This window comes from Lampris incognitus, chromosome 18, assembly GCF_029633865.1.
Source record: "Lampris incognitus isolate fLamInc1 chromosome 18, fLamInc1.hap2, whole genome shotgun sequence".
In the NCBI taxonomy this organism is placed as follows: domain Eukaryota; kingdom Metazoa; phylum Chordata; class Actinopteri; order Lampriformes; family Lampridae; genus Lampris; species Lampris incognitus.
Genome location: NC_079228.1, coordinates 32,244,636 through 32,272,131, shown reverse-complemented (window position 1 = coordinate 32,272,131; position 27,496 = coordinate 32,244,636). Strand labels below are relative to the sequence as shown.

At 44.7% G+C, this 27,496-nt stretch overlaps 2 protein-coding genes across 2 annotated transcripts; both read left to right on the top strand.

Moving 5' to 3' along the window:
* The first annotated feature begins 1,919 nt into the window (after window positions 1-1,919).
* On the top strand, window positions 1,920-14,950 carry lix1l (limb and CNS expressed 1 like). Its single transcript, XM_056298275.1, has 6 exons — window positions 1,920-2,516; window positions 6,069-6,232; window positions 7,078-7,218; window positions 7,834-7,929; window positions 9,402-9,479; window positions 10,618-14,950. Exons 1-6 carry the CDS (start codon window positions 2,180-2,182, stop codon window positions 10,867-10,869), a joined length of 1,068 nt encoding a protein of 355 aa, XP_056154250.1. The 5' UTR covers window positions 1,920-2,179; the 3' UTR covers window positions 10,870-14,950.
* A 1,205-nt stretch (window positions 14,951-16,155) lies between these two features.
* Window positions 16,156-25,222, top strand: sf3b4 (splicing factor 3b, subunit 4). Its single transcript, XM_056298699.1, has 6 exons — window positions 16,156-16,226; window positions 17,074-17,202; window positions 20,386-20,928; window positions 21,953-22,123; window positions 23,969-24,124; window positions 24,599-25,222. Exons 1-6 carry the CDS (start codon window positions 16,193-16,195, stop codon window positions 24,772-24,774), a joined length of 1,209 nt encoding a protein of 402 aa, XP_056154674.1. The 5' UTR covers window positions 16,156-16,192; the 3' UTR covers window positions 24,775-25,222.
* The last annotated feature ends 2,274 nt before the right edge of the window (window positions 25,223-27,496 follow it).

The window sequence follows — 27,496 nt, the reverse complement described above, 5'->3', positions numbered from 1 at the left end:
CAACCGCCTCGTCTTTGCAGGGACAAGAACAAGTTGGAACAAGATTCGTGTAAATGCTGTGAAGTCTGGTTTGACCGTGGTGCCAGAAGTAACGCGTCCCCGTCAGGGATCTGTTGGAAAAGAGTAACCTCTTTAACGATATGAGCAACAAGTGTGTATGGGCCGTATGCTCGTGGCTCCCTGCCACTAGCTAGTCAAAGACAAATCACCTAACCTGGCATGAAAGGCAATAAAGACATGTAATTTACAACTGCAAGCCTTCAGACTGTTGGTGTTGTTTCTCTTTCTTATCCATTTAATTATAGGTGGCAATCACAGTGGCTCCAGAAAAGGCCTCTCGGTTGATGGGACTGTAATCAAGTAGGTTTTAATTACACGAGACTACAGCTGTAAATGCGTTGCGTATGCATTAGCGCGGGGAAGAAGAATAGGCCTTCTCTCAAAGCTGATTATTAATACTTTTTACTCGTTAGCCCAGCGTTAACAAGTTCTCCAAATCAACATTTTCACAAGTACGTGCAAAATCCCAAAAACCGGACTAGAGTTTTGAACTAACTCTTTGTAATGGCGCTTTGCGTGTTTGTTTTTAGATTATTTTGTCGTGTTTGTGTGGGTTTTATTCTAACAGTCCCGGTATTGCAGAATGTAAACAGGACTTCACACCCTGTTCCTGTCTTCTCTTGCCACACACGCGCACGCGCACACGCACGCGCGCACACGCACACAGAGTGTCTGCTGTAGTAAGCTGATCTGTTTACATGTAAGCAGACCTAAAACGCCTCTCTTTTAGATGAGTCTCGGTACGTCTCAACCTAAACCCCGTTATCCGGATAGAGTAGTAGCGCCCTCTACCGTCTGGTGACACGGTGGAGGGGGGGGGCGGATGCTCGCGTTTCCACGGCTAATGTTTCTCCGCCTCTCTCCGGTGTGCTGCCTTCAAGACAACCCCGAAATTAGAGATGTCAAGTTGGAGATTTCCGACTTCCAATCTAAAGGGGTTAATTCGGGGAAAACAAGACCAAAAAAAAGAAAAAGAAAAGAAAGGAAAGCACGTCCACAGGGAACTACGTCATTTTTGTTCATAAAGGAATATATTGAATATATGCAGCAGCATAAACACTTCTTCCCGTGCGATTTGAAGAAGGGATGAGATGCATGAGGTGAGAGAAAATATCTAATTATATATATATATATATATATATATATATAGAGAGAGAGAGAGAGAGAGAGAGAGAGAGAGAGAGAGAGAGAGAGAGAGAGAGAGAGAGAGAGGGAGAGAGAGAGAGGGAGGGAGAGAGAGACACAGAGAGAGAGAGAAAGAGAGGGAGAGAGAGAGGGAGAGAGAGGGGGGGGAGAGAGAGGGAGAGAGAGAGAGAGAGAGAGAGGGGGAGGGAGAGAGGGAGAGAGAGAGAGAGGGAGAGAGAGGGAGGGAGGGAGAGAGAGAGAGAGAGAGGGAGGGAGGGAGGGAGGGAGGGAGGGAAGGAGGGAGAGAGAGAGAGAGGGAGGGAGAGAGAGAGAGAGAGAGAGAGAGAGAGAGGGAGAGAGAGAGAGGGAGGGAGAGAGAGAGAGAGAGAGAGAGAGAGGGAAGGAGAGAGACAGAGGGAGAGAGAGAGAGGGAGGGAGAGAGAGAGAGAGAGAGAGGGAAGGAGAGAGAGAGAGAGAGAGAGAGAGAGAGAGAGAGAGAGAGAGAGAGAGAGAGAGATGCTGAAATATTTTTAAACCACACGTTTTTTTTCAGCGGCTTTCAAGAAGTCGGACATTTATCTGACGTCACCGATCCGATGTTCGGCTGGGCTAAACCGGACTAGGGGGCTGAACGATACCCGTACTTTAGTTCCGTTTATTCCGGGTTCCCCCCCCTCCCCTCCCTCCGCGACCCGAATGGGGTGCCGGTTTCTACGAGTTCTGAAGGTGGTGGTGAACGCAACGCAGCCCGGAGAGCAGCTGCCGAGCGGCGCTGGCGTGTTTTGAAGAAACGTCGACGTTCCTTCCTCCTTTGTGGAAACGCTGCAACGTTTTCGGCGGATCTGCTGCGTCTGTCGGCTAATCGAGGAGTTCTCCGTTTGATCGCCGCCGTTTCCTTTCCTTCCTGAACCCCCCACCCACCCCCTCCACCCGCCCGCTTTGAATCCACAGCTCTCGGTCTGTCGGACGGACGGACGGACGTGTCGTCGGGATAATGGAGTCCGTGTCGGACAGTATCCGCCCTCAGAGGCTGCAGCCCGGGATCGGATTTGGATCAACGGGGACTCTCCGCTCCTCTCTCCGGCCCGGGGTTACGGTTCCCATCGCACCCCTCTTACCTCCCCCGGCCTCCCTGTGCGCCGCGTCCGGCCCACCTCCCCCGCCGCCCCCGCTGCAGTTCCACAGTCTGTACGGCACTATGGGAGGCGCGGGGCCCGGATCTGGGGCCGCCGGAGCCGGACTGTGCAACCCGGGGAACCCGGCGGTGTTGAAGGAGGCGGTGGAGGCTGTAGTCCGCAGCTTCGCCAAGCACACGCAAGGTTACGGAAGAGGTAGAGAGGTTGTTTTTTTCTCCCCCCCTCCTCTTTTTGTTTAGTGGCCCTTAACTCGTTTTGTGTAGGACCCTACTGTGGCAGATGTGTGTGTGTGTGTGTGTGTGTGTGTGGTGGAATTTGAAGCCACCATATGGAAGGGGCACTTTTTCAAAGTGGAGTCTCTAATGTGACAGTCCAGGTTAATAACGTAACATAACATAAATTGACATGACATGACAACATAAGATCAACAGAGTGAAATGTCATAGACATCATAGAATAGCTAAAAGGAGGATTTGTAACAAAAATACAAGACGAGACAAGGATAAAAAGTGGATTAAATTAGAGAAGGAATGTGATAGTCCTTTGTATACCTTATACACTAGTAGGATAAATAGCTTGATATCCTGTGAACTTGTTTATTTGTAGTTCTTGTAATACAGGACACAAGTACAACCCTAACCAGACAGGCTTTATTTACACAGCACGTTTTATAGATTAAAATTCAATGCAACAGATAAAAAAGTTGGTAGCCTAACGACAAAGGATGAAAACGAGAGCGATAAAACCAACCCATTCTGAGATGAAGAGGAAATAAACAGCTAAAAAGGAACAGATAAAAACTCAAACCTTAATAGGACAGAGTCAAGAAAGTGTGAAAGAACGATGAAATATGATAACAGTCTGTGCTTGTTAGACATGAAATGCAGCTCAAGGTGCTTTACGTTAGAAAGACGCAGACAAATTAAAACCATCACAAGCGGAAGACAAATACAATATAAAAAAGGCAGTTTAAAAGAGCAACAGCAGAAGAAAAAAAAACTTTCGCAATATTTAAAAGTAAAATATTACAGCAATTACAATAATGCTTCAGGCCAAACTACAACGTGGAACTGATTTAAGTGTCCTTGTCTAATGCAGACTAATAGGATTTATTATTGTGGCAATAAGCTGCCACTACCTGGCTTCCTCGACATACAGACACAGATCATTTATTTAAACAGCGCTTTAAAAACACCAGTTACAACCATGTGCAAAAGACTGAAAACAAATGTTCATTAAAAGTCTCTTCTCTCTGTGTAGCTCTGGTCTCTTCGTTTGGGGTGTGGAACCAATTTATGTGTCCTGAGTCAATTAGACCACCTCAGGACAGATGGTCCACACCCCACGCTGCCACACTTATCAAAATACTGCCCCCCTTCTAGCAGAGTGAACTGTCTCTTCTTATTAGTCTCCGTTTTAACACACTCTCCACCCACCACCCGACTTTCGTGAACATTAACTTTAACCCATTTAACGGATCCGGGTGGTGTTTCTGTTTTGCGGGGCCCCCGGATGGGGAGGGTGGGGAGAGTAGGGAGGGTGGGGAGAGTAGTGAGGGTGGGCTAGGTGGGGAGAGTGGGTATGGTGGGGCAGGAGGGGAGGGTAAATAGAGTGGGGATGGTGGGTTAGGTGGGGGGAGTAGGGACGGTAAAAAAGTAGGGAGGGTGGGGAAGGTGGAGAGAGTAGGGAGGGTGGGGATAGTAGTGAGGGTGAGCTAGGTGGGGAGGGTGAGGAAGGTGGGGAGGGTGAGGAGAGTAGGGTAGGTGGGGAGGGTAAAAAGAGTGGGGATGGTGGGGAGGGTAGAGAGGGTGGGTTAGGTGGGGGGAGTAGGGAGGGTGGGGAAGGTGGAGAGAGTGGAGCAGGTGGGTGGGTTGAGGGCAATTGCGTCGTAAAATTTCTGGAGGGAGCCTCATATTTCGTCTAATATAAATCGCCTTTCATCCCCAGACGATTTTTTTTTCACTTACCAATACCAGTTTTGATTTTTACACATTCATTTCCAAACAAATAAGCTTCCCGATAAGCCCGTCGTTTACCCTGACCTACATAAAAAGTAATTACTCCCAAGTAACAGACAAATCTTGGAATTACCAGAGTATTAGAGTGTATTAGGCCACAGTAGAAACAAATATGTTGAGGCAGACTGAAAAGACAAAGGCAGATGAAGTCAGAAAGTTTTGAGTTTATCCTGAGAAAGAAGAAGAAATCAGTCCTTCCGGCCACTGCCGTAATCTCAGAAAAACACAACGAATTTGTTTCAGCCGCCAGTTGTGATGTTCTGTATTTATCCTGTCCTGGAGCTCATATTAACTCTGGACTAAAATCAAATTTAAATCAGATGTGTGGAAATACGGCATGCAAACATTTTTTAAATCACTTTGTGCACAGGCAAAAACACTTTTTTTTTTTACACATAACTACATGTTTCTGCAGTATTGTTTTCATCCTTGCTCTCCCCGTTGCATATTTCTATGGCAAAAGCAGTTTTCCACCATCTTCTCATCACTCATTATGACATACAGCCTGTAACGATTGTGATGTCCAGAACATTTGATTGGCAATTTTTTTGTTGTTGCACCTTATTTTAGGCCAAATGAAAAATGTCGAGCCCTGTGGTGCAACACACGGCAGCCCAGCCACACACACACACACACACACACACACACACACACACACACACACACACACACACATACACACACAAAAACATTTGGAAAATCTTTGTAATGTTTGAAAAAATATTGTGCTCTTTAATAATGCTCATTGCAGTGTGTGTTAATGACGTTGGCAGCCACAGGGTCCCGGCTTTGGACCCTTTGCATGCACTTTCCTGCCATGCCCGGTGAATTGGAGATTGCCCATAGGTGTGAATGGATGGGAGTGTGAGTGTCTCCCTAATGTCTGCTGGGATCGACTCCGACCCTCCACGTGCATGTGGGATGCATGTGTCCAATGGCTTTCAGTAAACTTGCTTAAATATTGGATTTTTATTTGGGCCAAAGAGAACTTTTTTCCCCCCATTGTTTTAGACAGACTATAGGATGAATATAAATACATCTTTTGTAAATCTTGCATTCACAATTGCAGAACTACTTTATGTGCAATCTGTTTATGATTATTAAAAGGCGAAGGTTAATCTGATTGACTTACCCACTGACAGGGCCCATGCAGGCTAGAATCATTGAAAGAATCCGCTTTTGAGTGGCTGTTTGTGTCAGACAGTGAAAACTGAGACGCAGAATGAGGCAGAAATATGCAGCATTGGACAATGTTTGCCTTTTTCGCTCACTTCACCCAAACACACTCCAAGTAATCCTTTACAACTGGGTTGTATGTTAGGACTGCTTTCAAACTGTGACAAACTGTAGTTTTGCAGTGGATTTTCCTCACTGAAGCAGTCTGCCTTGGTTGAGTGGGGATCTTGAGAAGGCCGTCACCAACGTTTTATTGTCTCAGAAGCGGGGAAAACCCCTCCATCTTTTAGAGAGCTGACTTGGATGACCTTCCCTTGGCACTTTCTGCCGTTGTAGCTGGAGTACATAGTGGAAATCCTGGTCAGAGAATACAGGCGAACACTGTTTTCCATGGAAAACTGCAGATTGAAAAATAGTTTTAATGTTTAAAACTCGACAACCCCTGACTTAACTCGTACAGCAAACCTCAAATGTGTACATTAATAGGCTGCTGTTTGCAGGGCATGGTGGGCATACCGTCATTGTGACACGGCTTCTTTCTGTGCCTCCCCAGTTAATGTAGTGGAGGCTTTACAGGAATTTTGGCAGATGAAGCTGACCAGAGGAGCAGACCTCAGGAATGGCGCTCTAGTTGTCTATGAAATGGTTCCGTCCAACAGCCCGCCATATGTTTGCTATGTCAGTCTTCCAGGAGGTAGCTGCTTTGGGAGTTTCCAGGTGAGTGTTTGTCCATTTTTTAAAACTATTTTCTCAGTTTTGGTATTGCTAGACTTTTTTAACTCAGTGGATTAGGTGAGGTATATATTCATGTCAGAGCTGTTTAATCGTATCACATTTTTTGGGCGGCGAAAAATCAAGACTGACTGGGCGTAGTGTAGCGGTCTATTCCGTTGCCTACCCACACGGGGCTTGCCAGTTTGAATCCCTGTGTTACCTCCGGCTTGGCCAGGCGTCCCCACAGACACAATTGGCCATGTCTGTGGGTGGGAAGCAGGATGTGGGTATGTGTCCTGGTCACTGCTCTAGCGCCTCCTCTGGTCAGTCGGGGCACCTGTTCGGGGGGTGGGGTGGGGGGAATAGCGTGATCCTCCCACATGTTACGTCCTCCTGGCGAAACTCCTCACTGTCAGGTGAAAAGAAGCGGCTGGTGACGCCACATGTTTCGGAGGAGGCATGTGGTAGTCTGCAGCCCTCCCCAGATCAGATCAGCAGAGGGGGTGGAGCAGTGACCGGGACGGCTCAGAAGAGTGGGGTAATTGACCGGATACAATTGGCGAGAAAAGGGGGGGGGGGAATCGAGACTGACAATGCAACATGAGTGGCCACAGCAAGCATCTTGGAAAAGCGTTGTGTGTGTTTGTGTGTGTGCGTGTGTGTGTGTGTGACACCTGATCGCAGACCCTATGGTTGATCAAATCATTACTACAAAACAACACAAATGTCCACATGTGAACATCAAAACCACTCCACATTAAGAGTGCCAATTCTGTCTACATTACCAACAGATCCAGCCTTACAGCTGAGCTCTGAAATCTAATTGGTTCATTGTTTACTGTTCATAGTTCTGCCCGACCAAGGCGGAGGCGAGACGCAGTGCCGCCAAGATTGCACTCATGAACTCTGTTTTCAATGAGCACCCCTCCCGCCGCATCACGGATGACTTCATTGAGAAGAGCGTCTGTGAGGCCCTGGCCTCTTTCAATGTAAGTTTTCACTACAGAAGGCCCCGTCTGCAAGTCGCTAACTGTACCACGATGACGCTCGGCCACGTGCCGTAGAGGGCCGTGGTGTGTGAAGTTTTTCTCCTAACCCAAAACTACGTCAGCTGAAGTCGCTGATTAACACAAATGCAACCAGACAGGCGAAGACTAATCAATTAAATCTGCTTGTGTAGTGTTTTGTGATGTAGCCAGTAATCCCGTCATGTGTGAAGGAAACCTTACCAAACTATTACCACGCTGTTGGTGACAAGCCTGTAAATTTATTAGTGCGAATAGTTTGGAGTTAGGAGGAGTAAATATTGTGAAAAGATGGGAATGGGGATAATTGTGTGGGGCTCCCGTGTCTCCCATTCGGGATTGCGTGATTTCCACAATACTGCACCTTTTTAAAAGAGAAAGAGAATATTCAAATTAATGATGTTCTCCAAGGAGGTGTCTGAATATCAGGTAATCACGAGAATGGTTGTCAGACATATCAGGTATTAATCTTCTTCTGCAGCATAGGTATCTGATGTCAAAATCCAGAGTGAATTAAGAATTAATTTGAATGTAGGTCAGTGTAACGCTTGCAGATTCATTGGTTGCTGTCATTCACAGGGAAACAGAGAGGAGGCAGACAATCCCAGCACGGGGATCGGAGCGTTTCGCTTCATGCTCGAGTCCAACAAAGGGAAATCCATGCTGGAGTTTCAGGTGCGTGATTGCATTTTGTGTTTTGAACAATGGTTGATGTTCCTCTGATGGAGGAAGGAAGTCTGGTCATACGCTAGTGGTGTATGTTATTTTGGAGATGGAGAGTCTGATAGCCCCATTTGGACAGGATTGGTTTTTCTAAGGGAGGTCAGGTAATGTAATTTATTTCGGTGCTGTTTAGTCATTTCAGTCCCATCTAGATGGGCCGCGTTGGTGTTTTTTCCCTTCTATCCAAGTAATAATGTGAGCCACAAAAATCACAAGCGCTTGTTCTGTCCAGATAGACACTGAGGTCATTTGAGGCATCTCAGAAGTTGTTTTTTTTTACCCCCCCCCCTTTCTCCCCAATTGTACCTGACCAATCAGCCCACTCTTCCGAGCCGTCCTAGTTGCCGCTCCACCCCCTCTGCCGATTCGGGGAGGGTTGCAGACTACCACATGCCTCCTCCAATACATGTGGAGTCGCCAGCCGCTTCTTTTCACCTGACAGTGAGGAGTTTCACCAGGGGGACGTAGCCCGTGGGAGGGTCGCGCTATTCCCCCCAGTTCCCCCTCCCCCCCAAACAGGCGCCCTGACTGAACAGAGGAGGTGCTAGTGCAGCAACCAGGACACACACCCACAGCCGGCTTCCTACCCGCAGATACGGCCAATTGTGTCAACGGAATAGACCTCTGTGCTACCCTCAAAAGTCTCTTTTGACTCTTAATAGGTTGAGAAATGTTTATACCTCAAGAGTAGGCCTACATTTTGATTCCATTTACATTGCTTATAATGTGAATGCATCTTGAGAAAAATCAAAATTGATCGATGCCATTGTTGCACTTTGTCCAGTCAAACATCATACAAACGGAGGGGCACAACTCGCATTACCGTCTACCAAACAACATCATAACCACTTTGTGGTTGTGGTGTTTTCCAATTTACTCTGAAACCGTCGCTCATTCCAAGCAGAGACAATGGAAAAATTCTCTTTTCTTGTCCATTGTCTGGTTTCGCTTTTTTGGATTCCCTGTTGGCTTTTAGTTTTCGTCTGAGGCGTGACATCTCCCAAAATGACGCTACCCTGTCTGTAAATTTAAAAGCTGTTCAGATCGGTGACTTAAATTACCGAGGACCCGTGAAAATGTTGTATGATTCACATTATCCTGTAAAATGAATCCCATGCGAATGGGGCTTGCCGTTATACTATCCCTGATGTTAACATGTAAACACATTCATTTGAAATGCTCACATTCCTTTATTTATTAATTTGAATGGATTTGATTTGTTGCACAGAGAAATTGAAAACACACCTGGCTAGAGGTGTGTTTTCAATTGGTTAATAGTCTCAAGCCATTCATGGGGTGCAAAGGGCTTGAGCCCATTAGATGGTGGAAAAAACTCGGTTGAAAAACTGTGTATTTGTGTGCGTCATACAGAACATAGATGTTTTTTTTTCCTAGACTGATTCTTTCTGTCGTCCGCTTTTCAGGAACTGATGACGGTATTTCAGCTTCTCCACTGGAACGGAAGCCTCAAGGCCATGAGAGAAAGACAATGTTCCCGACAGGTCAGGGTTTTTTTTTTCTTTCTTTCCCCGTGAAGTGGACTCGCAACACTAACTCCCTGTTCTATTATGCATATTATCTTACCGTCTCATTAAAGTGACGCTGACATTTGGTAGAATACTGGGTTGTGTAGTTACTCGACCATGATTTGAATCCAAATAACCACAAAATATCTTGAATTGTTGCTCAATGCAGTGAAGATGCATAAGCAAAAGTAGTTTTTTTTTTCTCTATCCATTCACTTACATTGTGCGGCAAAACAGATCTCAAAGTCACACCGAGCCCATCTGTTTGCAGTTATTGGTAAAAGCACTATTTCCCCCATTCCCTCTGCATGGCTGAATATGTAAAATGTCTCTCATCCCATGCTAGCGAGCTAACTTCTGCTCAGTTTGTTTACTATCACAAATGCAGGCTTCAGAAGGGGGTGCAGAGATTTGAACCAATCGGATCGATTCTTAATGCGCAAGAATTGGCAAGGCAATTGGTCACATAAGCTACCTACCTTATCTGCGTTAAGTGTCACAAAAAAAACCCTAATATTGGTGTCCAGGTAGCGTAGCAGTTTATTTCGTTGCTTACCAACACAGGGATCGTCGGCTCGAATCCCCGCATTACCTCTGGCTTGGTCGGCGTCCCTGCAGACACAATTGGCCGTGTCTGCGGGTGGGAAGCCGGATGTGGGTGTGTGTCCTGGTCACTGCACTAGCGCCTCCTCTGGTCAGTCGGGGCGCCTATTCGGGGGGGGAGGAAACTAGGGGATAATAGCGCGATCCTCCCAGGTGTCAGGTGAAAAGTGAAAAGAAGCATCTGGCAACTCTGCATGTATCGGAGGAGGCATGTGGTAGTCTGCAGCTCTCCCCGGATCGGCAGAGGGGGGTGGAGCAGCAACCGGGATGGCTTGGAAGAGTGGGGTAATTGGCAGGATACAATTGGGGAGAAAAGGGGGGGGGGGAATCAACAACAACACCAAAAAAATCCTAATATTTTGGATGTTCATCCGGGCTGCGTGGAGCACCTATTCAAGATACTATGTTGTGATTATATGGACTTATGTCACGGCCAGGTAACTACACAATCCAAGGTTCACCCAAACTTCAGCATCACTTTAACTGGGCTCTTTTGTTGTTTTCATCTCAGGAGGTGCTGGCTCATTATTCCCATCGGGCGCTGGATGATGACATGCGCACCCAAATGGCTGCTGACTGGGTGAACCGAGAACAGTCAGTCGCCGGCACCATCAGCCAGGAGCTGGCCTCAACTGAGCGGGAGCTGGAGGAGGCGCGGCTGGCGGGGAGAGAATTGCGTTTCCACAAGGAGAAGAAAGACATCCTGATGTTAGCTGTGGGCCAACTCAACGCCGCCAACGCTGCCACCCTCCCCTCTCACTAGATCAGCCTTTCTTTGTTGGGGGGGGGGGGGTTTGGCCAAAAAAAAAAGCCTTCACAATCCTGGTACCAGTATTGAACACTTTCCTGAGGTAATATTGATCAATCTCAGCTTTTTTTTTTTTTTTAGATGTTTCTATCTCTTATGACCTTGTGAGGATCAGATACTCAAACCTTTTGTTTAATGCACATCCATCCTCTGTAAATAGCGATTATCGCTGTAGCCGTTACAGCTTTGTGCCTAGTGAGTACAGGATAGCGGTGCTTTTACTTTTTAAAATGAAAACATGTAAATGTGCTTGGCATACAAGCTGACCGGAATTTACAGATTTTACAGTTTTGTTGTCATAAGCGCGCCTCGTGCATAACAGATCCATTATGGCACTACAGAGACAGAGCCTGCCTTTCATTAGTGAATGTACCGGGTGTGTTTGGGTATGAGCCACCAATCTGGTCCCGTTATGGATCACTGAAGTCAGATTAGTGTTTCCCCCATAAGTTTTAAGTGTATTTACCTAAATATTCTGAGTAGCGGCTGTTGTGCTGAGGGAAGTAAAGGTCGTCTTGCACAGTGGAAACCGCTTATACTGGTGAAAAGTCTGCAGACAGACTCGTCCCTATGCTAATGCTGTGATCAAACTGGTCTGCGATAAGTGATACAAGCGTCTATTTTTAAAATGTTTAATTATTTCTGAGCTTACTCCACCTCCGAAATCGCCTGGTAGCCTAAAGCGGCATTGGTTTACTTTCATTTTTAGGCCTTGGCCTACCATTATTAAAAATGTACTGTAGGCAATACAACATCAATGCTACTGTAACCTGTAGTCTATTTTCAAATTCCTGTTCGGATGTTTTATCGTACGATAATCGACAGTAGGTTACTGTGTTTCAGTCAGTTTAAATCCAGTAAAATAGATATTGTTTATTTCATTACAGGGCGGCACGGTGGCGCAGTGGTTAGCGTGGTCGCCTCACAGCAAGAAGGTCCTGGGTTCGAAACCTGGGGTTGTCCAACCTTGGGGGTCGTCCCGGGTCGTCCTCTTGTATGGAGTTTGCATGTTCTCCCCGTGTCCGTGTGGGTTTCCTCTGGGGGCTCCGGTTTCCTCCCGCAGTCCAAAGACATGTAGGTCAGTTGAATCGGCCGTACTAAATTGACCCTAGGGTGTGAATGTGTCATCCCTGTGATGGACTGGCGGCCTGTCCAGGGTGTCTCCCCGCCTGCCGCCCAGTGACTGCTGGGGTAGGTGCCAGTATCCTGCGACCCAAATTTGGATAAGCGGCTTGGATAATGGATGGATGGATATTTCATTACATAGTTTAGAAGTGAACACGAGTCAATTTGATGGTCATGCAAAGAAAAAAAAATTACTCATCTTCGCACTGGATTTGCTCAAGTAGGGGCCCCAAGGGGCAATGCACAGTGGGCCCCACCAACCAGACCAATTGTTCACTCTTGTATGTTGTGCATGTACAAAGAGAGGATACGGCCCCTCTTAAGGTCCTATCGGTTCATTTGATATTGTTTAAATGGTGTATATTCCCAAATAAATTTGCATTCAATCAAATTACCACAAAGCAATTGACACTGTGGCGAACCTGAACCTTGCAGTCATCATGTTGGCCTGAACAAATGTGAACACCTCAAGCGGTTTCCACTGTACTTTAAGGCAGGATGCAGGCATCTTTAGCCATTCAAATTATTCCCGTATACACAAAATGAACAGAATAGCTCACATATTGCCATGAATACAGAACTTACACAGACAGCAAAAACCTATGCCAACAGTAAATAGTATAGTGTTTACACATTGCAGAATCCCAGCTAATATTAGCATATCCCATCCCTCATAATTGGCATATGACCTCCTCGTTGTAAATGTGGTATGTGAGGTAAACTTATTCCATGGTATAACAGAGCATTATGAATAATATAGCAGTTTAAAGTGTGCGTGTAAAGACAGTCTTTGGCTCTTGGAGTATTTGGGTGAATAGGACAATGTCAGCCGGGTTTCATACTGATGGCCTTAACAATAGCTCAGGTATCTGACAAGTCAGATAACGGACCATCCTTATGTTGTCCTTTTTACGGCTCATCAAAACTATTGGGACTAGTAGAATGTACACTTTCAGCTTAATATAACTAAGGGGCCTTTAAAACAACATTTCTCTAGATTTTTTTTACATTTTTTTGATATACTCTGTTCACACCAATCTGTCTTATCTTACCGATTGTGTTGGCTCTGTGTGCTGAAATGCTCTCAATGGAGGGGGACGTTTCTGTTGAAATTTGAATGAACCGGTGGGTAAAAAGAAGCTTACATGTTCAGTTTTGGAAGAATCATGTTCGCTAAGTCATTTCCGTCCAAACAATACTTGCACTTATTGCTTGACTTTTGAGATATTGGAAACAGATTTTGTGTGTGTGTGTTTGTGCGTGTGTGTGTGTGTGTGTGTGTGTGTGTGTGTGTACTGTAGGTCAGTAGGGCTTAAACCAGTGTTTTCTGAAAATTCACATATAGCGCCTTTCAGACTTATGACAGCACAGCTGACTGTGATTTTTCTTTCCCGAGCAAGTCCTCTCTGTTTCTTGACGTTTTGATACGGTATTTTTTTCCTCTTTTGTGAAGGCATTTCTAAGTTGTGGTTCTTTAAAAAAAGAAAAAAAAAGAAACCCATTAAAATGGAAAGCTCGGTTCACGACATGTGGCTCTAATAAAAAGAAATGATGGGCTGGAGCCATGTGAATTAAACACATTGGCACATTGGATTAGGCACATTGGCCCACTCGGTGCTGGCTCGGTGATCAACAGCAGACGCCAATGTTAGACAATGTCTGAGGAGTTGGCAATCAAATAGAGAAACTGAAAAAATCTGAAGGATGACAAGAAGACAGATGGAGGAGTCAAAATCATACTCATGAGATTATGGTGTTGAAATTGCTTAAATGCGTTGCAGTGGTGGAGCAAGTTGTCCGCAACTCCATTCAATTGTTACTCCGTGGGGTTTTTAACAGACAGTTTTGACTCTGCTATTCTTTGTCCTTTATCGTCGGTATTGGAAGTTACATCCAAAAGTAATGTTATAGATTACATGTTGGATTTCAATCAAAGTTACTAACGTACATGATGGTTACATTACCTTTTATGCATTATGTTGTGTATCAGTGTTAGAAATATATTTCTGTACTTCATGTTACTTTAAAAAAGTAACTGTTACTCTTCCCAGTATAAAGGCAAATATCTTATTATACTGTAAGTTGCTGAGGTAATGTTCTTTTCATTGTAACTTGTAGTTACACAGTGAGATACCCTCAGTACATATCGTAATCAGTCTTGCTTTAAGGGCTTTCTTGCAGATGTGTCCCGATTGTGCCGTTCTGACAATTCAACGGATAATTCTCACTGAAAAGTGAAATGAAAAACTTAAGTAATTCATTGGTTTTGCCCTGAAAACTCATCTATGGATGATTTTTTTTTTATACCACACCTCCTGGTTGGTTACAGTAGCAAACAGATGACATCCGGTCCACATTGCTGTCTCAGTTGAAGCACTCCACACCTGCCTTTGAACCTTAAACCGGACCAGGAAATGATGCAAATTAAAAAAATTAAAAATTATAACAAACATTTCATGGTCCGCATTACAGGCGAGTGGCTCAAGATCTGGTGTTGTTTGTTTGTGCATCTTTGTCCTTATAATTTAAATGCATTAATATTTGATGAATTACCACTACCTTTAAGCCATTAATTTGATATAAACACCTTTGATACCATATCCCACAAGGCTTGTTTTATACAATGTTAAAATATGTTAAACTTATATAAACTCTTGTATTTCTTTAATTTTACTGTCCATTTTTATACAAAGATCTTTGGCTTCTTGGTTTGGGCCTGGATACATGATGTATTCATCCATTTTCTGGTTTTATATGTTGTCGTTTTTTTCTATACAGCATCATTTTATACAAATGTTTCATAAGGCCTCAAATTGTGTGTATTTTTATGTCCGATTTTAAGCCTTTTTATCCATGTTTATACTTTAAGTAGATTTATATACAGTAATAAATGTCCAATACAAATGTGAAAGTTGTGTTGGCTTTACTGTGTTTACATGTAGGATTGGCCAACGTGTACCCTGGCTCTGCTGAATGTCAGAAGCTAAGCACGCGTAGGCTTGGCTAGTACTTGGATGGGAGACTTGTCGGGGAAGGGCCAGTAGAGGGCAGGCTTTCCTCTGAGCCTACCAAAAAACCAAAAAAAGTCCCGGTGCAGTGACAGGGATCCTGTGCTGTAGGAGATGCCGTACTCCCGATGAGATGTTGAATCAAGGCTTACTTACTGTGGTCATTAAAGATCCCATGGCACTTATCGCAAAGAGTATACGGGGTCTCCCAGTGTCCTGGCAAAATTCCCAACCTGGCCATCTCCAGCTGACCACCTAATCATCCCCCAGTGTAATTCACGCAATCATTTCTCTTTCGCCACCTCAAGCTGATATGTGGCGAGCGTTCTGGTGCAAAATGGCTGCCGTGCATCACCCAGGTGGGTGCTACACATTGGTGGTGGTGGTGGTGGTTTAGGCGAGTGTGCCCCCTTCAGTGTGAAGCGCTTTGGGTGTCTAGATAAAGCGCTATATAAATGTAATCCATTGTTGTTGTTATTAAAAGAGACAAGCTACTCGAGTTGAGACAAAATGCAGCAACAAGCCACAGAAAGTTGAATCTGTTCATCTGGACACAACGTTTATTGAGACAAACGTTTCATCACTCTAATAAAGTGACTTCTTCAGTCTCAACTGACTGCAGGTATCCCCACCCTTGTAAACAATACAGTGGCATTGTGTACTAGTCACAGAGGATTTGGGAATAGTTGCAGTTACAGCATTGTAAGATGGTGACAGATGTACTCGTGGCCCCGTCCGCCTCCTCCTCCTCCTCCCGGGTTCAGGGATGATATTAGCGTAACCGGTTATTTTCTTGCCCGGTGCGGGATTCGATACGGGGTGTACTGCACCACAAGGCGACATCACTAACCGCTCGGCTAAAGGGTTAGACCCGCTAGCTAAGGACTAATGTGTCTTATTAGTAGTTTACATTAGTATTGGCTTATTTATTTTAATTTTGGTTCCTTGTCTGTTGTGTTTATTGCTTTGATTGTATTTCTTCGTTTGGTAGAAGCATTAGCGAGGGTAGAGCTTTAGCTTACACTCCAGATCAATGGATGGCGGTAATGCGCCTAAAAGCCATTTTCCAACCGCCAATAAAATCAAAAGAAGACGAAGAAGAGGCGGCGCAGCGTCGCGGCTCACTCGCCCTGTGTTCGTTCAACATGGCGGCGGGACCAATATCCGAACGAAACCAAGGTAATTTGGTCGGGATATTTCAATTGGGCTTTCCTTTTGAGAAAATGTAAGCTTTCTAAAGTTTCCGGCAGGACTTTTCGTGCCCACAGTCTTAAACCCTTAACCTGGCTGTGCTATTGTTTCACAAGCCAGAGGATTAAGTCGGGACTTTGTCAATCGGGGGATCACATGGGGATACCCTCTTCTCGTTTGTATGGCTCTGCTGCTAAGTTAGCCATCCCAAGCGCCGTTTCAGTGATTTAATTGTCATTCCGTTGCATGGTTTCGCTATGGGCTTTCTGCTCATTGAGTCCATTTTCTAAAAAGTGATTTGAAGGGTTGAAGACGACTTGATAAGCGCTATTCTTATACTTTAGCTTATCAAGCTAACGCTGCTATTGGTCACCTTTCCGACAAAACAAAGATAGACGTCCAGCGGGGTTTATTCTTCGTTCGCTCATTTCATTTTAAAGTGGGTTTTTATTGCTCATTTTTTCTGGTCGTCACTGTTTTAATTTGTCCGTTTCTCTCTCATTTTAAGTATTATTATGGTAGTACTCCGGACATAGGGTTTTGAGATATTAATGTTCTCCATTCTCGCCTTTATTGAAATGTAGTTACGATAGAGCAGACAATTCAGCAAATGGTGCTGGATTATATCAAGTTATTTGTATTTATAAAATATAAAACCGGATTGAATCACGGCGCAATGCCGAATAATTGTGTCAAAGCCAAGAATGTATTGCAACTTAATTACACTTTACTTTGCTAGTCTTAGTATGTAGTTTTTACAGTAACTAGAGGCACTAAATCTGAAGATAAACCTGACCAAATGTGTTTTGTGTATCTCATTCGTGTTCTCAAATAGATGCCACTGTGTATGTGGGTGGCTTGGATGAGAAAGTATCAGAGCCTCTATTATGGGAGCTCTTCCTGCAGGCCGGGCCTGTGGTCAACACACACATGCCCAAGGACAGGGTAACTGGCCAACATCAAGGTGAGTATTGGCTTACTTCACGGTTTATGAGTACCCAAATTAAAATTTCCAATCGCTGAGACAGAATTTCGTCGTATCGTGTATTACTGTAGATCACAAAGATAATAAAATAAACATGTAAATCCACTGTGGCTGTTCGATATAGCTGTAAGGGCAGCACCTCTTTCTCTGTAGTCCTCTTGAGCAAGGCTAATGGCACAGCTTGCATGTGCCCTAAACAGGTTTTGTAGGCTTTATGTAACTTAAGCAAATTGTTTGATTATGCGGGTTAACACAGTTATTAGCTAACATGACAACCTTTTGGTAGATATGCATAGAAAAGTATTTGCAGGGCCAATTTCAAGGTAATGTGACTTGCAGGAGAAAAAAACGTTTTAAAGTGACTTGCGGCATTTAAAATGTCAACTTTATTATCGTGTTTTGGGATACAATGAAACTTTATTATCGTGTATTGGGATACAATGAAATTCTTATGCTCTGGCTCTCTCTGCCTTAACACAAAGGACGCAATGACAGAGCACACAAGGACACTTCACCCCCCCCCCCCAAAAAAACATCACAGACCGACATAAACTATGTGCACAGAATACATACATTATATACACCATATAGGAAAGTACACGATAACGCAACAATATAAGGTGCATATGGGGGCGTCAGTTGTTCAGCAACCTGACTGTCTGTGGAAAGAAACTATTGCTGAGACAGCTGGTGTGTGATCTGATGCTCTGGTAAAAAAATTTTAGATGGAAGGCACGAGAACAGAACATGAGCGGTGTGGCTGTTGGCCTTAATGATGTTTGGGCTTTCTTTTTGCAGCGAGTGGTGTAAATATCATTAAGTTGTGGTAGTTCCATGCCAATGATTTTTGCTGCTGTCTTTACATTCCATTGAAGCAGTTTGCAGTCCTGAGCAGTCAGGTTTCCAAACCACACTGTGATACAGCCTGTCAAGACATTCTCGATGGTACTATCATACACGTTCATAAGAGTTTTGGTACATACCAAAACGCTTGAGACGTCTCAGAAAATTCAGTCTCTGCTGTGCCTTCTTCAGGATACAATTGGTGTTGAGAGACCATGTGAGGGTGTCTGTGACCAAGAAATCTAAAACTGTCTACAATTTCAACAGATGACCCATTGATGGAAATGGGAATGTGATTTTCTCTGATCTTTCTAAACTCAACAATGATTTATTTTGTCGTATTGATATTTAGAGAGAGGTCATTATCATGGCACCAAATGGTTAAATCTTCCCCTTCTCCCCTGTAGGCCCTCTCATTACTGGCACTTTTTAGTCCAACTGCGGCGTCAAATCCGAAAATTTAACGATACTGTTGTCATATTTGGCAACATAACCATGTGTAAATGGACTGTATAATGGGGAACTGAGATGTTGTTGACATTAATGGTTTTCTTAAAACACAGTGGAAACACACAGTGGCAGGGAAAGGTTTAAAATGTCAGTTAAAACCTGAGCTAGCTGTGTGTAACATGCCTTGAGGACACAGGAAGGGGTACTATCTGAGCCAGAACCTTAAGAGCCTTAACCCTTATAAAAGGTTTACTCGCATCAGCCTCTGTCACCCGTAGATCAACTTCATCAGGTGGGCACTGCACTGCTGTCACTGGGTCCAAGGTATAAGCTTCAAAGTTGGCATAAAAGTTGTTAAGCTCATCCGGGAGAGAGGCAGATGTGTTGATAGGCACACAGGGTTTAGATGTATAGTCTGTAATCACCTGCAGCCCCCTCCACATGCACTGTGAGTCAAAGCCACTGATGTCATTTTCCAGTTTGTCCCTCTTGTCTTTTGGGGGCTTTGATGGCTCTCCTTAAGTCACAACCTGTATTTTTTTGTAACATTCTTTGCCCCCCATTTAAAAGCAGTGGTACACTCCCTCAGCCTCAGGTGAATGTCGGTGTTAATCCAGGGCTTCTGGTTGAGGTAGGAGCAACTAGTCCATACTGGGCTACAGTTATCCACACAGAATCTAACCTAGCCAGTGACCGATTCAGCATACTCGAGGCTGAATCCTTAAAGATTGACCAGTCTGTTGATTCAAAACATCCCTGAAGTTTGGATTCATGTTCTGTAGTCCAGCACTGTACTGTCCTCACAGTGGGCTGCATGTGCTTCACTTTCTGCTTGTAGGCAGGAAGCAAGCGCACTGACAGTTGGTCGGGTTTCCCAAAGTGAGGTCGTGGGATAGACCTATAAGCTCCCTTGACTGTGGAGTAACAGTGGTCAAGAATCTTATTGCCTCTGGTTGGGTAGGTGACATGTTGGTGAATTTTGGTAGCACAGATTTGAGGTTACAGTGGTTAAAGTCCCCCACCACAATTGAAATGGCCTCAGGCTCAGGGTGCAAGTTCTCCTGCCTGCTAATGGCTCCATACAGTATACAGTTTGTCCAGCACCACTGCGGCAGTAGCTTGTGGCGGTATGTAGACAGTTAACAACACGCAGAATTCTCTCAGGAGATAGAATGGTCTGCACCTTATTGTTAGTTGTTCCAACACTGGTTAACAGGACTGAGAGACTATTTTCATGTCAGTACACCATGAATTCTTAATAAAGAAGCATGCACCATCTCCCTTTACCTTGCCAGTTGTCGTCATGGAATGGTCCATGCGGTGCACAGAAAAACCCTCTGATTGTATAGCCCTGTCAGGTGCATTAGGGCCCAGCCAAGTCTCTGTAAAGCAGAACACACAACTGTCCTTCATGTCCCCTTGCGAGCTTATTCGGCAATGTAGTTCATCCAGCTTTTTGCCGAGGGACTGGACATTAGACAGCAATATGCTGGGAATCAGGGGCCAGGTAGGATGCCCTCGTAGCCTCACCAGGGAGCCACCTCGTTTACCTCACCTCCAGTAGTGCTGTTGGCGGCCACTACTCCATGGTGGTACCTGTTTGTCGGGAAGTCTCGTGGCTTGCAGCAGTTCGGAACATCTAATCTTAAGTCCAGTAGAGTCTGGCGATCATAGGTAATTGTGGAAAATGCATTTTGTGCAACAAAAGCGACATATTAACATTAAAACAAACAAAAAATGTGAGAGCAGCTTGTAGGGAGTTGCTATAGTATGGCACCATCTTCAATTTCATTACCCTCCAAAAGCAGTTCTTTCTGGAATGGGGTTCTTGTGGTAAAATAATAATTATTCTCTTTCCCTCCACCCCAGGATATGGCTTTGTAGAGTTCCTTAGTGAAGAGGATGCTGACTACGCCATCAAAATTATGAATATGATAAAGCTCTATGGCAAACCCATACGTGTCAACAAGGCCTCTGCGCATAACAAAAACCTGGATGTGGGTGCCAACATTTTCATTGGCAACCTGGACCCGGAGATTGACGAGAAACTTCTCTACGACACTTTCAGTGCCTTTGGTGTGATCCTCCAGACCCCCAAAATCATGCGCGACCCCGATACCGGCAACTCCAAGGGTTACGCCTTCATTAACTTTGCCAGCTTTGATGCGTCAGACGCTGCTATTGAGGCCATGAATGGCCAGTACCTCTGCAACAGGCCCATCACGGTTTCCTACGCATTTAAGAAGGATTCTAAAGGAGAGCGACACGGCTCGGCTGCTGAGCGTCTCCTCGCTGCCCAGAACCCTCTCTCCCAAGCTGACAGACCGCATCAGCTGTTCGCAGATGCACCACCACCTCCCTCTGCCCCCACACCGGTCCTCACCACGTTGGGGGCTGGAATCCCCATGCCAGGTAAGAATGAGAAAATCACTTTTCGATTTCCAATACTTTTCAGGACAATAGTCTGTGCATTTTTATTAGACTATTAAACTTGTGTAGTGATTACATGTAATTTTGACAGACTTATTGGTTAACAATAGCCCAGTTTTATTGACCACGTTGCATTGTTGTCTGGTTAACATAAGGACACAACATGATACATCAGAATTTGTTCAGTTCATTAGCTAAGCAAAGTGGCGGTAATGCCACAGGACATGTTGGTTTAACATCTGTACCCTATACATCTTCATAATCTATAATATTCTTAGGTCTAATTGAAGTTTTTGAATGTGACCATCGTGGTAGCATACCAGTCACACCACATGTGTGGAGATGGAGTGGGATAATAAAGTACTGAGGCATATGCAATCATTGGCGCAGTGGTTAACACTGTCGCTTCACAGCAAGAAGGTCCTGGGTTCGAACCCCGGGGTTGTCCAACCTTGGGGGTCATCCCAGGTCGTCCTCTGTGTGGAGTTTGCATGCTCTCCCGGTGTCTGCGGTGGGTTTTCTCCAGGAGCTCTGGTTTCCCCCCGCCATCAAAAAGACATGCATGTTAGGGTTAATACTCCCTACTGTCTGTGCCCCTAACCAAGGCATGGCAAGATGAACTGGTGTTGGTCCTCAGGCGCTGCACTAGTGGCTGCCCACTGCTCCTAGCTACACAGCTGGGATGGGTTAAATGCAGAGGAAGAATTTCCCCACGGGGATTTATAAAGTAGAAAAAAAAATCTCTTCTGGTGCATTTATCCTTTTTATAGCTGTGGTATTAAAAGTTAGATTCTGTTTTTTGAAGATATAAGTGGAATATGACACAAATTGGCATCTGAAAAATACTGTCTTCATGAGTTGTTAGCAAGATTACGATGTAATATTGCCAGGTAGAAATCCATCAGTCATGGTAGGACTGCATGTTATAGGCCTGTAAAGTGGATGAATTGAGCAGCAAATTGTAAAACGTCTGAATGGTAAGTTCCACTTTTTCCTTCCCGCACAGGTATGCCTCCTCCTGTTGCTTTTCCACCTGTGCCTCCCCCGGGATCGATGCCCCCAGGGATGCCCCCTTCCATGTCGATGCCCCCAAATGCAGGGGCACCAGGACCGCAGGCTGCTGCTTCAGGCCCTCCTCCTGGACCACCTCCCTTCCCCCCAGGTGGCATGCATCCAGGTAAAAAAACAAACAAAAAAAACACATGGTTGAAATCATATAATTGGGTCATGGTTCGAATTATTGATGTTGTTATTCTCCAAAACAGATTCCATGGCTTTATATGGTATGACCAAGTCACACCTACACCCTATTTATATTGCATTTAAAATGAATTCAAAGTAAATCTAGACTAAAAATAACTAAACCCTCTGCAACTGTGGAATTAGAAAATATTCCAGTCTGAAACATGACAACTCAGCATGTTTTTAAAAGCATTCTTTGGCAATCCAAAGTTAAAATGGACTGAATTTATGAAGAATGTATCATCCAGTCGAACCTTCATTCATTCCACGAATCTGTGTAACAACCCCGTAAAGATGGACACATAGATGAGAATCTGTATCTTAAGGACCTTGGTCCTCCGGTACAACGGCCATTACAAAGTCTCGTAGTCAATAATATAGAAACACATCCATCCACAATTGTTAGATTTCTAAACTTTGTGTACCACCAGTTTATGAAAATCATTAACAGTGAAAGGTGTTTAATATTTACACCATGTTTACTCATGCAATTAGCCACAAATCACAGCTTTAATGCACATGCAATTATTTAAGTGGAAGTACGAAGCAGCAGAAATGTGAACCGCCTCATGTCTGCCCATTCATTGGAGACTGCCACATGGAGGTGTATGGCATTTCAAATGAATTTTTTTAAATGTTAAGCGGTAATGTGACCATAATGGGGAAAACAAACTTAGAGCTTATTTTGCTAAACTTTTAAATTGGAGTTCAAGTTTTTTTTTTCTTCCAATAAATTCAAAATGGTCATTAGGCATAAGCCCAACTACCATATAATAACAGCAGTTTCTGAACTGGCTGTTCTGGGAAAGGAATAATGATTGAGATAATAAGGACACACACACTGTTTTTAGAGGACATTGTTTGGCTTGGACCACACTTTTTTATGAGCAGAATAATAAACAAGAAGTTGTGAGATTTCACATCATCTAGACGGGTGACAATTTGTGTGCAAGCGCCTTCTTTGGCTCATATTTACATCGAGTCATCCCTTTCTCTATGGTCATACAAAACTAAAGCAACAAAGCTCCTTATGCATGCAACATGAGTCCATCAATTGACTTTTTGTAAAACTGAGAGCCCCGCCCGTGAAATGTCCATTGAACCTTAAAGACAAACTCCGCTATTGTAAGTTTGATGTTGCATCAGCACTGTTGGTGGGCTCAGAATGATGTGAATCTGTTACAGTTTGCTCTGTGGCATTTTCCCTATCTTTCAGCTGTTTCTTAATCTAGCATAAACTATTGTAAATGCTTCAGAGCTCCTCTCTTTTGCTCCTGCTGGGGCATCATAATATTGTCAGATGTTGGCGAACACCGAGACAGTTGCTGTAAGTGCTGACTGGATGATCGCTACGTCAATCATTGTTGCAAATGAGCAATTGTTTATTTATGAAGCCTACATCTGTGTTTGATGTGAGCAAAATGTTGCCTGCCAACCCCAGCTGAATGGAGCGTCTAACATTTCTATGTAGGAAGTGTTTTGTGCAGCCTTTTTTATTTATTATCAGCACAGAAAGAGGCTGAGGCAGAGGGAAATGAGGTTTGTGCTCAATGTGCTTGGAAATGGCTTAGCTTTTGCAACTCACATTAAATCCTTGACTTGCATCGAAAGGCTTGTTTACGTGTTTCCCAGTAACACGGACCATTTATACAAAGTCCCCAATCGGTAATTGTCTACTCAGTGTAAATACGACGCCTCACAATAAAAATGTAATGTAATGAAACTCACGAGGCATCAGGTAGTTTACTCAAGAATGTATGATTTTATGTTTATTCCACAGGTATGCCGCAGATGCCCATGCCACCTCCTGCACCACCTGGTATGGTGCCCCCACCACCTGGTCCTCCAGGAGCTAACCAGCACCGGGCACCACCTCCACCCGGCATGCCACCGCCCATGGGCATGCCACCAAGAGGACCATATGGACCTCCCATGGGTGAGTACCGTGCCTGCTCATTAACTTTATCATAACAACAAAAAAAAACATTTTAAGCCTCAGAATAACAGGAGTGAAATACTGCCGTTGTGTAACTGATCAGATGAAGTATAGCCTAACACGAGGCATCTGAAGTGTTCACTCAGTCTTAACATACATTATGCACGGGAACATTCTCATCTGTCAAAATGAGGGTTACTGGTCAACCTTGTCATTGCTTGTTTTCAGCTAACACTGAGAATGCTGTTTACACTAAATTGTTTTTATAAGATGGCAGTTTATTAAAATTCCAATATCTTTCTGATGTAGAGTTGTAGGCACCTGATTGGATCACATCTCTACCTTGTTAATTTAACTCTTAATTGTAATTGCTGCCCTAATCTGATTATTTGTATCAATCTGTTTATTGTGTGCAGGTAAATGTGTTGATAGTCACTCCCTCTTTCCTCTCCTTTCCCCTCACATGATCATTAGGTCCCCCCATGCATCCGGGAATGAGAGGACCACCTCCCCCTATGCCTCCCCCTGGTTACGGCACTGGTCCTCCTCGCCCACCTCCCTTCGGCTTCCAGAGGGGGCCTCCTATGCCCCCGAGGCCCCCCGGCGCCCCACCACCACGGGTTCCCATGAGAGGGCCGATGCCGCCATAGCCTGCTGAAAGCTGCAGCAAGATGCTGCCATTTTGTTATTGTTTTTTTTCTGTTTAATCATTTCCACATCCACCCTGGTTTATATTCGTAAAAGTAATTTAACCATCACTTTGTATCTTTTGTCGTCATTGTACAGATGCCAGAGCTGGGAGGAATAAAGTTTTTAATACAAGTGTTGCACCTTTTTATTTTTTAAAGGGATGTTTTCTTTGATAGTTTTTATGTCTTTGAATCGTTTTTACTGTTTTCTAAAACAGATGGGTTCATCTATTTTTATTTTTTTGTTTTAATGGTGACCTGCCCAATGAAAATGTTGAAATGCCAAACTACTTTTCAGGGATACAAAGGTCAAAGTTTTAGTTTGGATTCAATTCTTTATTTTATATCAGTTGTAATTCAGGGGCCACTAATTTCTAGTTAGTAAATGCTTCTAGTAAAATAAATTTCTACAAGTCTGATTATTATTGCAGTTGGTTTATTCAAGAGTTGTCTCGATTTGCTCTCATCTCACAGTTCTACAATTTTTGGCTTTGATATTTTTATCTTCTGTGTTTTTTTGAAAAAGCAAAAAAATTGAAATGTCAGTTTGTCTTATGTTACAAGAATGAACAAGTAGGCCTAATCCATGAGTGGGCCGTCGTGCTACCCAGTCATCGTTTGGTATGTGCGAGGCAGTGGTCCCTGAAAATGTGAAGGTTGAAGATTATGCAGATTTTGATTTCAGCCAAACTGCACCTGCAGATGTAGACTCCCAACTGATTGACATGAAACCATTTAGTCATTTGGCGAGTGGCAAAAATTCACCACTCAGTGAAGCTGACGTAATGAAAAAGCCCTGAGGCGAGGAATGATGAAAGGTAGACTGTTGGGCACAGGAATAAACGAAAAAAAACATTTATAGGCCTTTATCGGCGATAATGATCCATGGCTATGAAAAACTTAAGATGTGTAAATAATTTCAGCCCCTCGCCCTAATGGGTCAATTTGAAAACCAGGTTTGACAAGGATATTGGGTTGGGCGCAGTGTAAAATTACAGGTTTTTATTTAAAATTAGATGAACAGCTCTCAGTAAGTGCCGTGTGTACTTTGTCGAACGATGCCTAATCTAAATGCACAAACCTAAATGATGCAAACGTGTCAATATCTTGTCAAACGTCTCTCCACCACAGGGTTTACAGGAGGCATTGACATGTATGGAGGGTCTCCATCTTGGAGCAAGACGACTGGTGTTTTCTGGGGAGACATTCTGTTTTTGCCCCCTCTTCTTCCTAACAGGCCTTAAGTGGGGCAGGGTGAGTTTCAAAACAACAGATTCAGGGTCTTGCCAGCATTAGCAGGGGGTTGATGTTTGCAGACCCGGGGCTTTTGAACCCCGGAAAACTGGCTGAAAAACACTACGGTTGGGGTGCCTTGCCCAAGCCAGGGAAAGAAAGAGTGGCTTTGCAGGAGGCTCAACCCACCCAGACTTGCACAGTCACTGGCTTGTGAGAACAGTAAGATCAGTTGTACTTCTGAATTCATACCTGCATGTACAGCCAACAAAGACAGCAGCCTATCAACCTGCCCAGAAACCCTTCAGCTGGGAACCCCCAACTAGGCTACCAAGAGTAACAAATTGGCTGTGTCCTGCTGTGGTATGGCACCCAAACCTACCCACAAGCCGACACGACCGGAGATGGTAGCAGTTACAGTTGGAAGTGGCCTGGGTGAGCAGCATGCCCCCTGGAATCAACGCACGTTTCTGGTTTGAATAGAGGTCCCCCCCCCCCCCACTATTTATAGAATTGAGGCGATCACATCATTGGCTGTCAAAGGAAGCTCACGTTTCTTTCGCGGGTCCTGATGCAATATACGGGATGAAGGCGAGCGAGTGGTTGGCATGGCAACGGGAGTCAGGTGAGCGCTCCGGGACACGTTTTCGCCCTGGTACGCACGCGCCATTTGATATTTATCGCCACACAGGGACGCGACCGGTCTCGAGCTGCGTGCCCGACACGAGAGCAGCCTCGCGAATTTCGGCGAACGTTGCCCCCGTCTGATCCCAGAGCGGCCGCGTGTGGGAGCCTCGCAGCTGCGACCGCGTTGCATTTCATCCCTGCGTAAAAACCAAAAGAGGCAAGAGAGGAGGAGGAAATTAGGTGCTGCGCCAAAGTCACGGTTGGGATGTTATAAAGACGGTGTATGAAGGTAAGTGGTCGTCACAGCCAAGCTCTGCTGCTGCTGCTGCTGCTGCAAGCAAGGAAAGCGGGGCAGATTGTGTGAAGATGTGCACCAATAACCCCCGAAGATGGGGGGGCGGGGGGGAGGCGTTAATGTGTTTCTTTTAAGGGGGGGTTGCATGGGGGAGGGGATCCCTGCGCAGTGTGTAGGCTTCCTGACGTTGCTGGCATCACTGTATATCACTGGGGTGGCGTGGATCTCTGGCCACACGTTGCACTATAGCCGCCACTCGGTTTTCCTAGCAGCGACACCGTCCTCCCCCCCCCCTCTCCCCCCCCCTCTCCCCCCCTCTCTCTCTCTCTCTCTCGTCTGGGAAACGCAGGGAGTGAGATTAAGAGGTGGCATTCATCGCTGCAGGATAAAGGTGAGACCGAGTCGTTTTGTGTCAAATTAGGCGATTTAATTTCATTGTGAATATATAGATATATATATATAGAGATATATAGATATATCTCTATATATATGTTATTTTGTTACATTAGGATCAAAGCTGCAAGCCCA

Excerpts from the sequence above, each read along its gene's own strand:
- sf3b4 (XM_056298699.1), top strand. The coding sequence starts at position 16,193 with ATGGCGGCGGGACCAATATCCGAACGAAACCAAG. Across the intron at positions 16,227-17,073 it reads AATATCCGAACGAAACCAAG|ATGCCACTGTGTATGTGGGT; the intron begins GTAATTTGGTCG and ends GTTCTCAAATAG. Across the intron at positions 22,124-23,968 it reads CCCAGGTGGCATGCATCCAG|GTATGCCGCAGATGCCCATG; the intron begins GTAAAAAAACAA and ends TTTATTCCACAG.
- lix1l (XM_056298275.1), top strand. The coding sequence starts at position 2,180 with ATGGAGTCCGTGTCGGACAGTATCCGCCCTCAGAGGCTGCAGCCCGGG. Across the intron at positions 2,517-6,068 it reads CACGCAAGGTTACGGAAGAG|TTAATGTAGTGGAGGCTTTA; the intron begins GTAGAGAGGTTG and ends GTGCCTCCCCAG. Across the intron at positions 7,219-7,833 it reads AGGCCCTGGCCTCTTTCAAT|GGAAACAGAGAGGAGGCAGA; the intron begins GTAAGTTTTCAC and ends TGTCATTCACAG.